Here is a 14,364-nt window from a genome sequence, read left to right as displayed (position 1 = left end):
TCCTACAACGAATTTACAATACGAAGCCGTTCGAGAATGCCGAATATGTTTGTAAATCAAGTTACGAAGGAATTCCTTGGGTAACTTTCACGTATGTCCGTTCGAGAATGAGGACCAAATTATTATTATTATAATAATTTTTTGTTATTTATATTTTCTTTCCTGGGTTTGAGATCATTGAGACAATGTAATCCCCAATTCAATTATCATCTTTCTTACAAATTGAACCTATCTGAAGCCCTTCCCTCTTTTATTGATCCTCCAATCACCTGTTGCTTTTTTGTACTGTACCCTAACCCCTCCAGCTGTGAGGATTGCTTTGTCTGATATGAAGAAGGAGCCAACTTCTCCACCTCTTCTTTCTGCTGCTATTACTCCTCTCAGCTCTCCTCAGCACAAGGTAGGTATGATGCTCCAGTGTTTAAAAATGACATTCATATACTTTGTGTACAAAACATTAGGATTATATTCCTATGGGGTTACACCTCCTTTTCCACAATCCTCCTCACTGTCTACGTCCCCCCTTATTGATTTGAAGTGGATATAATAACTAGAATCAATAAGGAATTGTTGTTTTCACCTAGTCATCGTATTTCATGAAAACTACAAATGTTTCTATACCGCTTTAAACCCAGCACTAAAGGATCCTTTACGTCCTGACAGTAGCGGGGGCGTTCCCAGTTCGATTCCCACTCCTCCCGAGCAGCGCATCGATGTGTCCTTGAGCAAGATACTTAACCCCTAACTAGCCCTCGGGGTCCCAGTATGCATTTTAACGCTAACATATATATAGGTCCGTGACACTGAATAGAATATTAAAATCGAGGTGCGGCTGGGTAGCGCAGCGGACTAAGCGTCTGTCTACCACCACAGAGACTGGGATCGAATCCAGCTGTGGTGCTTCCGGGTTGGCCGACCGTTCATACTAACACAATTGGCAGTGTTAGCGGGCGGGAAACCCGGCGTGGGTGGGTCCTGGTCGTTGTAAACAGCGACTCCTACAGTTCGGTCGGGGCGCCTGCACAGCAAGGGAAGGATCTAGGAAGAGGTAGTGTGGCCTTCCACACGTTACACTCTCCCAGTGAGAGTCCGCGCTGCCAGGTGAAAAGAAGCGGTGGGCTGGGTACACATGTGTCGGAGGAAGCATGTGATAGTCTCCGCCCTCCCGGACCGACGGTAGGGGGTAGAGTGGCGTTATTTTTTTCCGTAGCCGCATTTCTGGCAGACGCTCTCTGATTGGCCACTGACTAACGCTCTCTGATTGGCCACTGACATGTTTGCCCAATCGCGTGACGAGCTGTGTCTTTGCCCATTTCCGCGTCGAACAGCCTGCAAACTACCTGACGTTCTATCGCCATGCTCTAAGACAAACTCTAACCTTAACCAACTTCGAAAGAGTGCCTAAGCTTAACCGTCGAAAGAACTTGCCGTCACGCTCTAAAACAAACTCTAACCTTACCCAACTTCGAAAGAGTGCCCAGTGTAGAAACAGGCGTCGGCCAATCAGAGAGCGGCTTGCCAGAAATGCGGCTACGGAAAAAAATAACGCGGTAGAGTGCGCAATGACCAGGAAGGGGATTGGAAATTGGCATAACGACTAAACATTGGGATGGGAGAAAAACAGAAAAAGAAGTGGGGAAATGATAATAAAAAAAATATATATATTAAAATCGAAAAAACTGATATATATACCTGATTGGTGTTCAACGGTTGTCGAGCAAACACGTATATATACGTGGACGGCGCAGATTGAGTTAAGCTCGCTATGGAGAGAATTCCACAACTTTACACGAATAACTGAAGGATACATCTGTTTAAGTGTGGTATGTAAAAAGATTTTGTAACTTTTCTGCCAATATCTTATTTCTTGCCCTAAACATAATTAACACTGTTTGAAACTTAACCATGTCTTCAAGTTTAATTATTCTAGATATAATAAATAATATGTTTGTGTGTTCTCGATAATTCACTTTATGTGTGATTCTTACAGCCCTCTTCTGTAGTATATATAATGGTTTTATATTAGTCCCATAAGTATTCCACCATACTTCAACACAATAACTAAGATAAGGTGAGATGAGTGAACAGTAGAGTGTTCTCATTGCCTCATAACACACCCTTTACTTCATAACAAAAATACTCTCGGACATCTTTTTTTTAACATGTGCTATATGTGAGATTTCCATGTTAGTTTATCATCCATAATTACACCAAGAAAACGAAATTCAGTAACTCTCTCAATATCAACTCCATCTATGGACAATACTATATTTTCATCTTGTTTTCGATTGTGAAAAAGCATAAATTTAGTTTTTTTCAGATTCAGTGATAGCTTATTTACATCAAACCATTTGTTTTAGCTTTGTCATTTCATACACAATATATTCAGCTAGTTCCTGAAGCTGAACAACAGCTGAAGCTACTGTTTGGGTTCGAGGTGGGGATGGGGGATGCACCGCTTATCTTGTTTTCATGATTGTGGAAAGCCAAAATTGTAATTTTAAATTGAAACTTGATTAATCGCCCAGCTCTAAGCAATTGTGTATAGTTATGTGGACCCCGGGAAGACTAGCTGACGACAGTGTTCTCGATTAATGAGGGAACCTCGTCCCTGTCCATTTTGTTTAGCGTGCAACTCGGAAGCCGGTGCGGTCTGCTGAGGAGAAGGTTGACCATAAGACCGCTAGGGTTAAAGAGGAACCGCCAGAGGAAGAGGTGACTCACTCACACACGCACGCACACACACACACACACTAGGGCTGAGCCCAAACGTTCGAATGTTCGGACCTTCGTTCGTTACGTTGGCGTTCGAATTCTAAATCAACATTAGAATTTTTTATTTTAAAGATTCTTTATTTTTATTTTTTTATTGTGGGCGGCTAGGTGGTGCAGTGGGCAAGGCACTCGCCACCAATGCTGGAGATGCTGGGTTCGAGCCCAGCTCTCCACATTGTTTTCAGTTTGGCTGGTCATCCGTACTAATACAATTGGCAGTATTAGGGGGAGGGAAAACTGATGGGTGGGGATCGGACGTTGTGGACAGCGACTCCTACAGGTCGGTTGGTGCGCCTGCGCAGTAGAATCAAGAAGCGATGGGGGCGGCGTCCCTCCAAAGCACAGACCCCTGATGCTGAAAGATCGCGCTGCGCAGGTGAAAAGATGCGACGGCTGCTACCTCGAGTATCGGAGGGGACTCGTGCTATGTATGGCTTACACGTCCACATTGCAGCCGGCTTGTGGGAGGCATGAAACAGCGTTCGAGATAGGGGAGGGTTGAATTGGACGATACGAAATTGGGATGGGAGAAAAGATAGAAAATGGGAGAAAAAGTGGATCAAATTATTATAATTTTTTTATTGTAACCGCCCGGAGGGGTTTAGATGTAACACACAGTCTGAAACAGGGTTTACTGCACTCTCGATACTCCCACCTAGCAGGATCTGGACGGTACTGCACCCTCGGGGTCCCAGTATGCATTTTAACGCTAACATATATAGGCCCGTGACACTGAATAGAATATTAAAATCGAGGTGCGGCCGGGTAGCGCAGCGGACTAAGCGTCTGTCTACCACCACAGAGACTGGGATCGAATCCAGCTGTGGTGCTTCCGGGTTGGCCGACCGTCCATACTAACACAATTGGCAGTGTTAGCGGGCGGGAAACCCGGCGTGGGTGGGTCCTGGTCGTTGTAAACAGCGACTCCTACAGTTCGGTCGGGGCGCCTGCACAGCAAGGGAAGGATCTAGGAAGAGGTAGTGTGGCCTTCCACACGTTACACTCTCCCAGTGAGAGTCCGCGCTGCCAGGTGAAAAGAAGCGGTGGGCTGGGTACACATGTGTCGGAGGAAGCATGTGATAGTCTCCGCCCTCCCGGACCGACGGTAGGGGGTAGAGTGGCGTTGTTTTTTTCCGTAGCCGCATTTCTGGCAGACGCTCTCTGATTGGCCACTGACTAACGCTCTCTGATTGGCCACTGACATGTTTGCCCAATTGCGTGACGAGCTGTGTCTTTGCCCATTTCCGCGTCGAACAGCCTGCAAACTACCTGACGTTCTATCGCCATGCTCTAAGACAAACTCTAACCTTAACCAACTTCGAAAGAGTGCCTAAGCTTAACCGTCGAAAGAACTTGCCGTCACGCTCTAAAACAAACTCTAACCTTACCCAACTTCGAAAGAGTGCCTAAGCTTAACCAGTGTAGAAACAGGCGTCGGCCAATCAGAGAGCGGCTTGCCAGAAATGCAGCTACGGAAAAAAATAACGCGGTAGAGTGCGCAATGACCAGGAAGGGGATTGGAAATTGGCATAACGACTAAACATTGGGATGGGAGAAAAACAGAAAAAGAAGTGGGGAAATGATAATAAAAAAAATATATATATTAAAATCGAAAAAACTGATATATATACCTGATTGGTGTTCAACGGTTGTCGAGCAAACACGTATATATACGTGGACGGCGCAGATTGAGTTAAGCTCGCTATGGAGAGAATTCCACAACTTTACACGAATAACTGAAGGATACATCTGTTTAAGTGTGGTATGTAAAAAGATTTTGTAACTTTTCTGCCAATATCTTATTTCTTGCCCTAAACATAATTAACACTGTTTGAAACTTAACCATGTCTTCAAGTTTAATTATTCTAGATATAATAAATAATATGTTTGTGTGTTCTCGATAATTCACTTTATGTGTGATTCTTACAGCCCTCTTCTGTAGTATATATAATGGTTTTATATTAGTCCCATAAGTATTCCACCATACTTCAACACAATAACTAAGATAAGGTGAGATGAGTGAACAGTAGAGTGTTCTCATTGCCTCATAACACACCCTTTACTTCATAACAAAAATACTCTCGGACATCTTTTTTTTAACATGTGCTATATGTGAGATATCCATGTTAGTTTATCATCCATAATTACACCAAGAAAACGAAATTCAGTAACTCTCAATATCAACTCCATCTATGGACAATACTATATTTTCATCTTGTTTTCGATTATGAAAAATCATAAATTTAGTTTTTTTCAGATTCAGTGATAGCTTATTTACATCAAACCATTTGTTTTAGCTTTGTCATTTCATACACAATATATTCAGCTAGTTCCTGAAGCTGAACAACAGCTGAAGCTACTGTTTGGGTTCGAGGTGGGGATGGGGGATGCACCGCTTATCTTGTTTTCATGATTGTGGAAAGCCAAAATTGTAATTTTAAATTGAAACTTGATTAATCGCCCAGCTCTAAGCAATTGTGTATAGTTATGTGGACCCCGGGAAGACTAGCTGACGACAGTGTTCTCGATTAATGAGGGAACCTCGTCCCTGTCCATTTTGTTTAGCGTGCAACTCGGAAGCCGGTGCGGTCTGCTGAGGAGAAGGTTGACCATAAGACCGCTAGGGTTAAAGAGGAACCGCCAGAGGAAGAGGTGACTCACTCACACACGCACGCACACACACACACACACTAGGGCTGAGCCCAAACGTTCGAACGTTCGGACCTTCGTTCGTTACGTTGGCGTTCGAATTCTAAATCAACATTAGAATTTTTTATTTTAAAGATTCTTTATTTTTATTTTTTTATTGTGGGCGGCTAGGTGGTGCAGTGGGCAAGGCACTCGCCACCAATGCTGGAGATGCTGGGTTCGAGCCCAGCTCTCCACATTGTTTTCAGTTTGGCTGGTCATCCGTACTAATACAATTGGCAGTATTAGGGGGAGGGAAAACTGATGGGTGGGGATCGGACGTTGTGGACAGCGACTCCTACAGGTCGGTTGGTGCGCCTGCGCAGTAGAATCAAGAAGCGATGGGGGCGGCGTCCCTCCAAAGCACAGACCCCTGATGCTGAAAGATCGCGCTGCGCAGGTGAAAAGATGCGACGGCTGCTACCTCGAGTATCGGAGGGGACTCGTGCTATGTATGGCTTACACGTCCACATTGCAGCCGGCTTGTGGGAGGCATGAAACAGCGTTCGAGATAGGGGAGGGTTGAATTGGACGATACGAAATTGGGATGGGAGAAAAGATAGAAAATGGGAGAAAAAGTGGATCAAATTATTATAATTTTTTTATTGTAACCGCCCGGAGGGGTTTAGATGTAACACACAGTCTGAAACAGGGTTTACTGCACTCTCGATACTCCCACCTAGCAGGATCTGGACGGTACTGCACCCTCGGGGTCCCAGTATGCATTTTAACGCTAACATATATAGGCCCGTGACACTGAATAGAATATTAAAATCGAGGTGCGGCCGGGTAGCGCAGCGGACTAAGCGTCTGTCTACCACCACAGAGACTGGGATCGAATCCAGCTGTGGTGCTTCCGGGTTGGCCGACCGTCCATACTAACACAATTGGCAGTGTTAGCGGGCGGGAAACCCGGCGTGGGTGGGTCCTGGTCGTTGTAAACAGCGACTCCTACAGTTCGGTCGGGGCGCCTGCACAGCAAGGGAAGGATCTAGGAAGAGGTAGTGTGGCCTTCCACACGTTACACTCTCCCAGTGAGAGTCCGCGCTGCCAGGTGAAAAGAAGCGGTGGGCTGGGTACACATGTGTCGGAGGAAGCATGTGATAGTCTCCGCCCTCCCGGACCGACGGTAGGGGGTAGAGTGGCGTTATTTTTTTCCGTAGCCGCATTTCTGGCAGACGCTCTCTGATTGGCCACTGACTAACGCTCTCTGATTGGCCACTGACATGTTTGCCCAATTGCGTGACGAGCTGTGTCTTTGCCCATTTCCGCGTCGAACAGCCTGCAAACTACCTGACGTTCTATCGCCATGCTCTAAGACAAACTCTAACCTTAACCAACTTCGAAAGAGTGCCTAAGCTTAACCGTCGAAAGAACTTGCCGTCACGCTCTAAAACAAACTCTAACCTTACCCAACTTCGAAAGAGTGCCTAAGCTTAACCAGTGTAGAAACAGGCGTCGGCCAATCAGAGAGCGGCTTGCCAGAAATGCGGCTACGGAAAAAAATAACGCGGTAGAGTGCACAATGACCAGGAAGGGGATTGGAAATTGGCATAACGACTAAACATTGGGATGGGAGAAAAACAGAAAAAGAAGTGGGGAAATGATAATACAAAAAATATATATATTAAAATCGAAAAAACTGATATATATACCTGATTGGTGTTCAACGGTTGTCGAGCAAACACGTATATATACGTGGACGGCGCAGATTGAGTTAAGCTCGCTATGGAGAGAATTCCACAACTTTACACGAATAACTGAAGGATACATCTGTTTAAGTGTGGTATGTAAAAAGATTTTGTAACTTTTCTGCCAATATCTTATTTCTTGCCCTAAACATAATGTTTGAAACTGGGGATGGGGGATCTTGTTTTCATGATTGTGGAAAGCCAAAATTGTAATTTTAAATTGAAACTTGATTAATCGCCCAGCTCTAAGCAATTGTGTATGGTTATGTGGACCCCGGGAAGACTAGCTGACGACAGTGTTCTCGATTAATGAGGGAACCTCGTCCCTGTCCATTTTGTTTAGCGTGCAACTCGGCAGCCGGTGCGGTCTGCTGAGGAGAAGGTTGACCATAAGACCGCTAGGGTTAAAGAGGAACCGCCAGAGGAAGAGGTGACTCACACACACACACACACACACACACACACACACACACACACACACACACACACACACACACACACACACACACACACACACACACACACACACACACACACTAGGGCTGAGCCCAAACGTTCGGACCTTCGTTCGTTACGTTGGCGTTCGAATTCTAAATCAACATTAGAATTTTTTATTTTAAAGATTCTTTATTTTTATTTTTAAAATTTTAAAATTTCTTTTTTATGTCTATTCATTCTGTTTAAACCAATGGGGGTTTTCTTCACAGTTGCAGATAAAGATTAGACTACACTAATATTATAGTATTATACTATTATAGTATATGACTCGTCATACAAATTTAAATAAAACATTTATCATAAATGATGCCTCTGCATCATTTGCATGCAATCTGCATCCGCTTGGCACTCCATCAAGACTTCACCATCACTTTCGTACCAACCGTGCCCTTATTGGATTATTTATGTTGACAAACTGATGAGTTATATTCATTAAAGAAAGTTGATTTAATAATTAAAAAAATACTAATTTAATCAGATTAATCACTTTATTCAAATTGAGGATTCAGTTTGAGGATATATTTTATATATATATTTGCCTTTCTTTATATATATATATTTTTTTTTGTAATTTAAAAAATGAAGGTTCGAACGTCCGTTCGAAAAACCCTGACGAAGTTCGAAGCCCAAAAACAGGCTTCGGGGACAGCTCTAACGCATGCACGCACGCACGCACGCACACACACACACACACACACACACACACACACACACACACACACACTATACACTATGGGTGGCACTGACAGCCAGTATTCTCTTGGAAAAGGTTAATGATTATAGAGCGTTGATTTGTCTAGGTTAGTAAGAGTTGTTTTTACCTTGGCGTTGCGACAGTAAAATCTACCGCCTTCATCAAAATCATCACTGGTGGTGCTGTGATGTGTGCGGTCAGACTGGCCATAACACACACTCCAACTTAAACATGACAGCATTTCTGATCCTTAATCTCTACCCCCCGTCCCCCCTCCAGCCTGTCTTTTTCACCTTCCACCTCTGTGCTCGGTCTCCCTAGGATGGCGATGCGGTCCCTACCCTCCCCCCTACTCTGCTCCCGTCTATCCTGAGTGAGGAGGCTGCCTCCTACGCCATGCCCCGGAAGCCCAGCCTGAAGCTGGCTCTCATCAGGAACCCCCCTGGCCTCTCTGTGCTCTGGGACATGGAGGACATAGACCCTGCAGCGTACAGCTACTGGTGAGGAGAGACGGGCACGATCTGTTGTAGGGGCTTGATAGGAAGAACCATGTGAATGCAGCATTTTTCGGTGAGTTTCTCACCTTTTTCAAGAGACCTGCTGATTAAGGGTGCGGCCACGCTGATCCACCACAAAACAAGAGCTTTAAGAGGCCTGCTGATTAAGGGTGTGGCCACACTGATCCACCACAAAACAAGAGCTTTAAGAGGCCTGCTGATTAAGGGTGTGGCCACACTGATCCACCACAAAACAAGAGCTTTAAGAGGCCTGCTGATTAAGGGTGCGGCCACACTGATCCACCACAAAACAAGAGCTTTAAGAGGCCTGCTGATTAAGGGTGCGGCCACACTGATCCACCACAAAACAAGAGCTTTAAGAGGCCTGCTGATTAAGGGTTCGGCCACACTGATCCACCACAAAACAAGAGCTTTAAGAGGCCTGCTGATTAACACTTCCAGTGCCATTCACTGATTTACACGTTTCTGACGCCCGACCGCTGAGTGCCAATGACGTGTTAACACGTTTCTGGATTGTTTTTAATTTTTTCCGATTTTAATACCCTATTCCATCCAGGGAGCCTGGTGTTATCATAGGTCTGAGATTGCAAAAGTCCAATGCCGCCGCCTGGTATGCGGCCGGTATTGCACATCCTTTGAAACGTTGAGTCTTTGGCTGTGCGTCGATGATATAGGTCCGGGCAGATTCTTAGTCGGACAAGTGTAGCGGTTCTAATGCTCGGATTGAGAAGAAACAATTACTCCCGTGGTGGATTCTGTGTTGGATTATGTTGGCGGAACGATGGACATCAATACTTGGTGTTGTGAAGGATCAGATTAAACCGAATATGTATATTTATTTATATATATATATTTAATTGTATTTGTATATCGTTTGATATCCCCTGTATATTCCTTGTACAATATGCATTGAATATCCCCGTTTCTACTAAACAGCCCATAATAGTTTCATTCTACCATTGGACGAGAACCTGGCGCCAGGTTGCCATACCCCTAGGTCCAAGTTCAATCGTGCCGCCTAACATGTCGAGGCAACCCCCGGTTCCGCGCAGTAATATGCCGGGCGAAATACGAATGGTACTATTTGTTCATAGCGCATATATATATGGCGCTCGTAAAGTAGAACTTTCTTTTAGTCCAGTTCTTTACCCTCCAACAGAGTGACAGACGCAAAAGCCTCCCCACGACGCACGTGCGGTGTAGTAAGGCCTACTTGGCCCAGAATAGGCATTGAGATATCGTGTAGATTAATAGTTGAATGGTCATAGTTTGGCACCATACCGTCGAGTTGGACGTATTCTATTAAGCTAATAATAGTCTATTTATGTATGGTGCATCGTTCGGTTAGAGTTCTACAGTTATCAGCACCCCCATCGTTCCTGACGTTATCTGGACGCTTAACCAGGCTGGTCAGACCCCTAGTGGTGATTGCATCCGAGGAGCTCCGGGTCAAGAGCGACTGGACCTGTATATTGGATTACTCTACCCAGACGACGGCGAGCCTTCCACGGCTCTTGGATTATGCTTTGTGTGCTTTGATTATTCCATGGATAAAGGCCAACACTGCCGAGTGTTGGAATTACCCCCCGGAGAGGACTCCAGGTGAGGCGGCGCTCTACACGTGAGGTCGCACCACGTCTCTCCGTTGTGGACCGGCAGATACCGTTCCACAGAGGGTCCAGCTGTATTCGTCTGCGGCCCGAGGTTCTGTGGGCACCGTGTCCAAGACTTTGGATTCTCCCAAGACACCGTCGGCCAGATGGGATACCGCCAGCGGCTTCTCTAACCCCCCCTCCTACTGTCTTACAACCAGCGGGACCCCCCCCCCCCCTTAGTGTATCCAGCTATAATCATTTAAGTACCATCGCTATCGTTTCCTAAATATTCCAGGTTGTATACTTACTCCCTGCGCAACCAGAGATTGGACATTCAATGTTGATTTACCTACGAATACTCATTTGCCATGAAAGTGCATATTCAATATTTCAAATCATAAATGTAATTAAGTGAATGTTGTATACACCTTTTGCTGTATTAAATATTCGATTTGGTACATTTGTGTTGGTTCGTTTCATCAGGTGGGAAAGTGTTCATCATACTTATATCTTGTACTGGGTGGCCAGAAGTTAAAGTACATGAGGTAGTGGTATTAAATATCATATCTAACAATACAGTCAGGGAATTGTACCCCTCAGTTACACTTGGAATGGCGATCAGATAATTGGAATATTCTTTTCGGGGTACATCCTAGTCAAGGTAATGGTATCATATGGTATCAATCTTGCGTTGATCCAATAATGTTTTCATTGTGATCCGAGCGTATGTGTGTAACACTACTCCATAACATATTCCGTTGGTGACGATCAAAGCATCGAAAAACGGATTTGGTATAATACACATTGCAGCTTATAACCAGCCTCTCAGGAATTGGCCCGAATCATTCTAAAATAACACTCATATTCACCACGGTATAAAACGGGAACGTATGGATGACATTTTTTTTTTATTTTTTGCATCTTGACCGGAAGAAACCCAGTGTCAAATGACTATAGTATTGTATCCATAGCTATAATATAGAATATAGTTATAGCTCTACAAACAAGGTGACGGACTACATTTGTTTAATGGGTGGCATGAGGCTATGCTCTTCCCGGAAGAGGCGTGGCACAGAATGTGTTAAGGGTGCGGCCACACTGATACACTATAAAAAAACAAGAGCTCTCTCTCTCTCTCTCTCTCTCTCTCTCTCTCTCTCTCTCTCTCTCTCTCTCTCTCTCTCTTTCTCTCTTTCTCTTTCTCTCTCTCTTTCTCTCTCTTTTCTCTCTCTCTCTCTTCTCTCTCTCTCTCTCTCTCTCTCTCTCTCTCTCTCTCTCTCTCTCTCCAGTGTCTTCATGGCTATGGAGATGGATAAGGGCAGCGGTGTTTTCCCAGAATGGAAGACGATGTACGAGGTCCTGGCAGGTCAACCCCCCATGTACGTGATGTTCAGCATAAATCAGTGTAAGCCGGGCTACCGGGTGTGTTTCTCCATTATCGGCAAAGACCGGTTTGGCCGGTATGGACCTTACAGCGAAGTCATGCCCGCCAGATTTCCCGAGGGCAGCGCTTGACTGGTTCCTACTCGATCTTGAGAGTGTCTTAATTTGACTTTCCGTTTTGTGAAGTTGTTCATACATGCTGTAGATGACGGCTCGGACTGAGCTGTGGCCAAAATACATCCGTCACACTCCTGGGAACAGCGCTGCTCCAGGGTGCGCTTAACCTTTTTGAGCGCTGACTTGAGGTCAGCTTCCCCGCTACCTCTGTTACCTTTAAACTGTAAATATGCCAAATTAACCCCAGGTCAGTATCTGGGGGAAAGTTTGCGATTCTTTGTTTTAACATATCTTGTTGGATTCCTAATCGTTTACAAATAAGCAAGTAAGCTTAATCTGTGTATTTGCTCAGATGTTCAAGGATCCAAGAAAAGGATGAATCATTCATGTCCACAGCCAACCTGAATAAAAAGCATTTAACTTCAAATACCCTGAGAGAATGTTTCTTCCTGATTACATGCAAATCCCAATACTGATGTGAGAATATACGGTAAATGAAAAAATCAAAACACAAATATCGAAAGACTGTTTCTTTTCAACCCCAAAAATCCAGCAGTAATGCTCTCGGTAATAGACGAGCCATTGTAGATCAATAGAGACACCCCTGAACCCGCCGTCAAGAAAATTGGCAGGAGGAAAAACAATAAAAGCTTAGTGTCAATGTAGTCGGATCGCAACCTATGTACCCCTCCCTTTTCATCCCTCTTCCCTCCACAGACCCAAAACCTCTCGGATGGGCATCCTCTCTATCCCCTTTCATTTGCCTTATCGTACCACAATGCTCACAAATACCTTACATTAGGGAAGCACCTATACTGATACCCTTTACACGGGCATCAACAAATCCCTGCTTCGCCGCCTACAACTGGTGCAGAACGCAGCCGCACGCCTCCTCACCAAAACAAAAAAACATGAACACATCAGCCCAGTTTTGGCCTCGCTCCACTGGCTGCCTGTTCGCTTTAGGATCGATTTTAAATTAGCCCTAAATGTTTTTAAATCATTAAATGGCACGGCTCCTCCCTATCTGTTCGAGCTCCTGCACCGCCACACCCCCCACCGATCCCTCAGATCAGCTGACCAGCTGCTATTGGTGGTGCCTAGAACTAGGCTCAAGACTAGGGGAGACGGAGCTTTCTCCACCGCAGCGCCTAGATTGTGGAACAGCCTCCCCCTCAGCGTACGGACCGCCCAGACCATGCAGGCTTTTAAATCACTTTTAAAAACCGACCTGTTCTCCTTGGCCTCCCCCCCCCCCACTTAATCACCACTAGACCCCTGGCCCTTATATCCTCTTTGTTTTACTGTGTCCTACCTGTTTTTATTACTTTCATTGCTTTACTATGTTTTTAATCTTATATTTTGCATCATATTATTTAGTTTTTATTACTTTCATTGCTTTACTATGTTTTTAATCTTATATCTTGCATCACATTATTTTGTTTTTATCAACTTGCCTGTGAAGCACTTTGGTGCCAGCTGCCGCTGCCTGGAAATGTGCTATATAAATAAAATTGACTTTTATACCGGTATAACTGATGAGAGTTCGGGAGAATTTCCCCCAATACTCAAATCTGTTTCCCAAGAGCTATGTTTAAGAAATCAAAGCAAAATTACTTTATGAAATCTTGACTAATAAAAAAGGCAGAAAGTGGATTCTATTTTTGATTGTTCCTCCAATGAACCAAAACTGATGGTCTAAGTTTATACTGTTCAGTAAAAGTATCATGGATCAGATCGGTACTAGACTCTTTTCACAGCTGCCACCCTGCCATGTCACAGCAGGGCAAACACTAACTAATAAGGTTAATTGTGGCTTTGGTCCATTAGGTGTGCCAGAGGCATTACAGTGAGCCAGTATCCACAATACCAGGACCCTGGCGCTGGCACCCCTGAATGAAACGGAACCCTAATAACTAATGTTAGTTACACCCGATTTGTGTTTACCCTGCTGTGACACGCCAAAGTGACCACTGTGAAAGGGGTCTCTTAAGGTTTAGTAATTATAAATTGTATTTGCATTCACAATGTCGCATTGGTGTTCCCCTACCAGGCCCGGATTGGCCATCGGGAGCACCGGGAGTGTTCCCGGTGGCCTGGCCTGCGCAAATTAAAACGTAGAAGCAGGCCAGCCCAGTGTTTCTATTTGCGGCGGTGCGACAGTTAGATAACCTAGGTGGGGAACAACCGGTGGGGAACAACCAGGAGATCACGACGACGAAGGGTAACAGTCTAAACGCACACAAGTTGGAGAACTCTCTCTCTCTCTCTCTCTCTCTCTCTCTCTCTCTCTTTCACTCACTCACTCACTCACTCACTCACTCACTCACTCACTCACTCACTCACTCACTCACTCACTCACTCACTCACTCACTCACTCACTCACTCACTCACTCACTCACTCA

General features: G+C 44.8%; 1 protein-coding gene across 3 annotated transcripts in view; it reads left to right on the top strand.

The window, feature by feature from the left end:
* Window positions 1–13,539, top strand: part of LOC311240037 (uncharacterized protein) — a 59,095-nt gene extending 45,556 nt beyond the window's left edge. For all 3 annotated transcript variants that reach the window (XM_084328537.1, XM_084328536.1, XM_084328535.1), the window contains 6 exons: window positions 306–400; window positions 2,629–2,715; window positions 5,341–5,427; window positions 7,498–7,584; window positions 8,668–8,846; window positions 11,749–13,539. In XM_084328537.1, the coding sequence (XP_084184663.1) occupies window positions 306–400; window positions 2,629–2,715; window positions 5,341–5,427; window positions 7,498–7,584; window positions 8,668–8,846; window positions 11,749–11,974 (761 nt within the window). In that variant the 3' untranslated portion in view covers window positions 11,975–13,539. The remainder of the gene's footprint in view (window positions 1–305; window positions 401–2,628; window positions 2,716–5,340; window positions 5,428–7,497; window positions 7,585–8,667; window positions 8,847–11,748) is intronic.
* Window positions 13,540–14,364: the final 825 nt, after the last annotated feature.

The sequence above is a fragment of the Notolepis coatsorum genome (genome assembly GCF_963971535.1).
Source record: "Notolepis coatsorum genome assembly, chromosome: 14".
Taxonomy (NCBI): Eukaryota; Metazoa; Chordata; class Actinopteri; order Aulopiformes; family Paralepididae; genus Notolepis; species Notolepis coatsorum.
The sequence above is the reverse complement of the archived record's forward strand: the minus strand, read 5'-3'. Positions and strand labels throughout refer to the sequence as shown.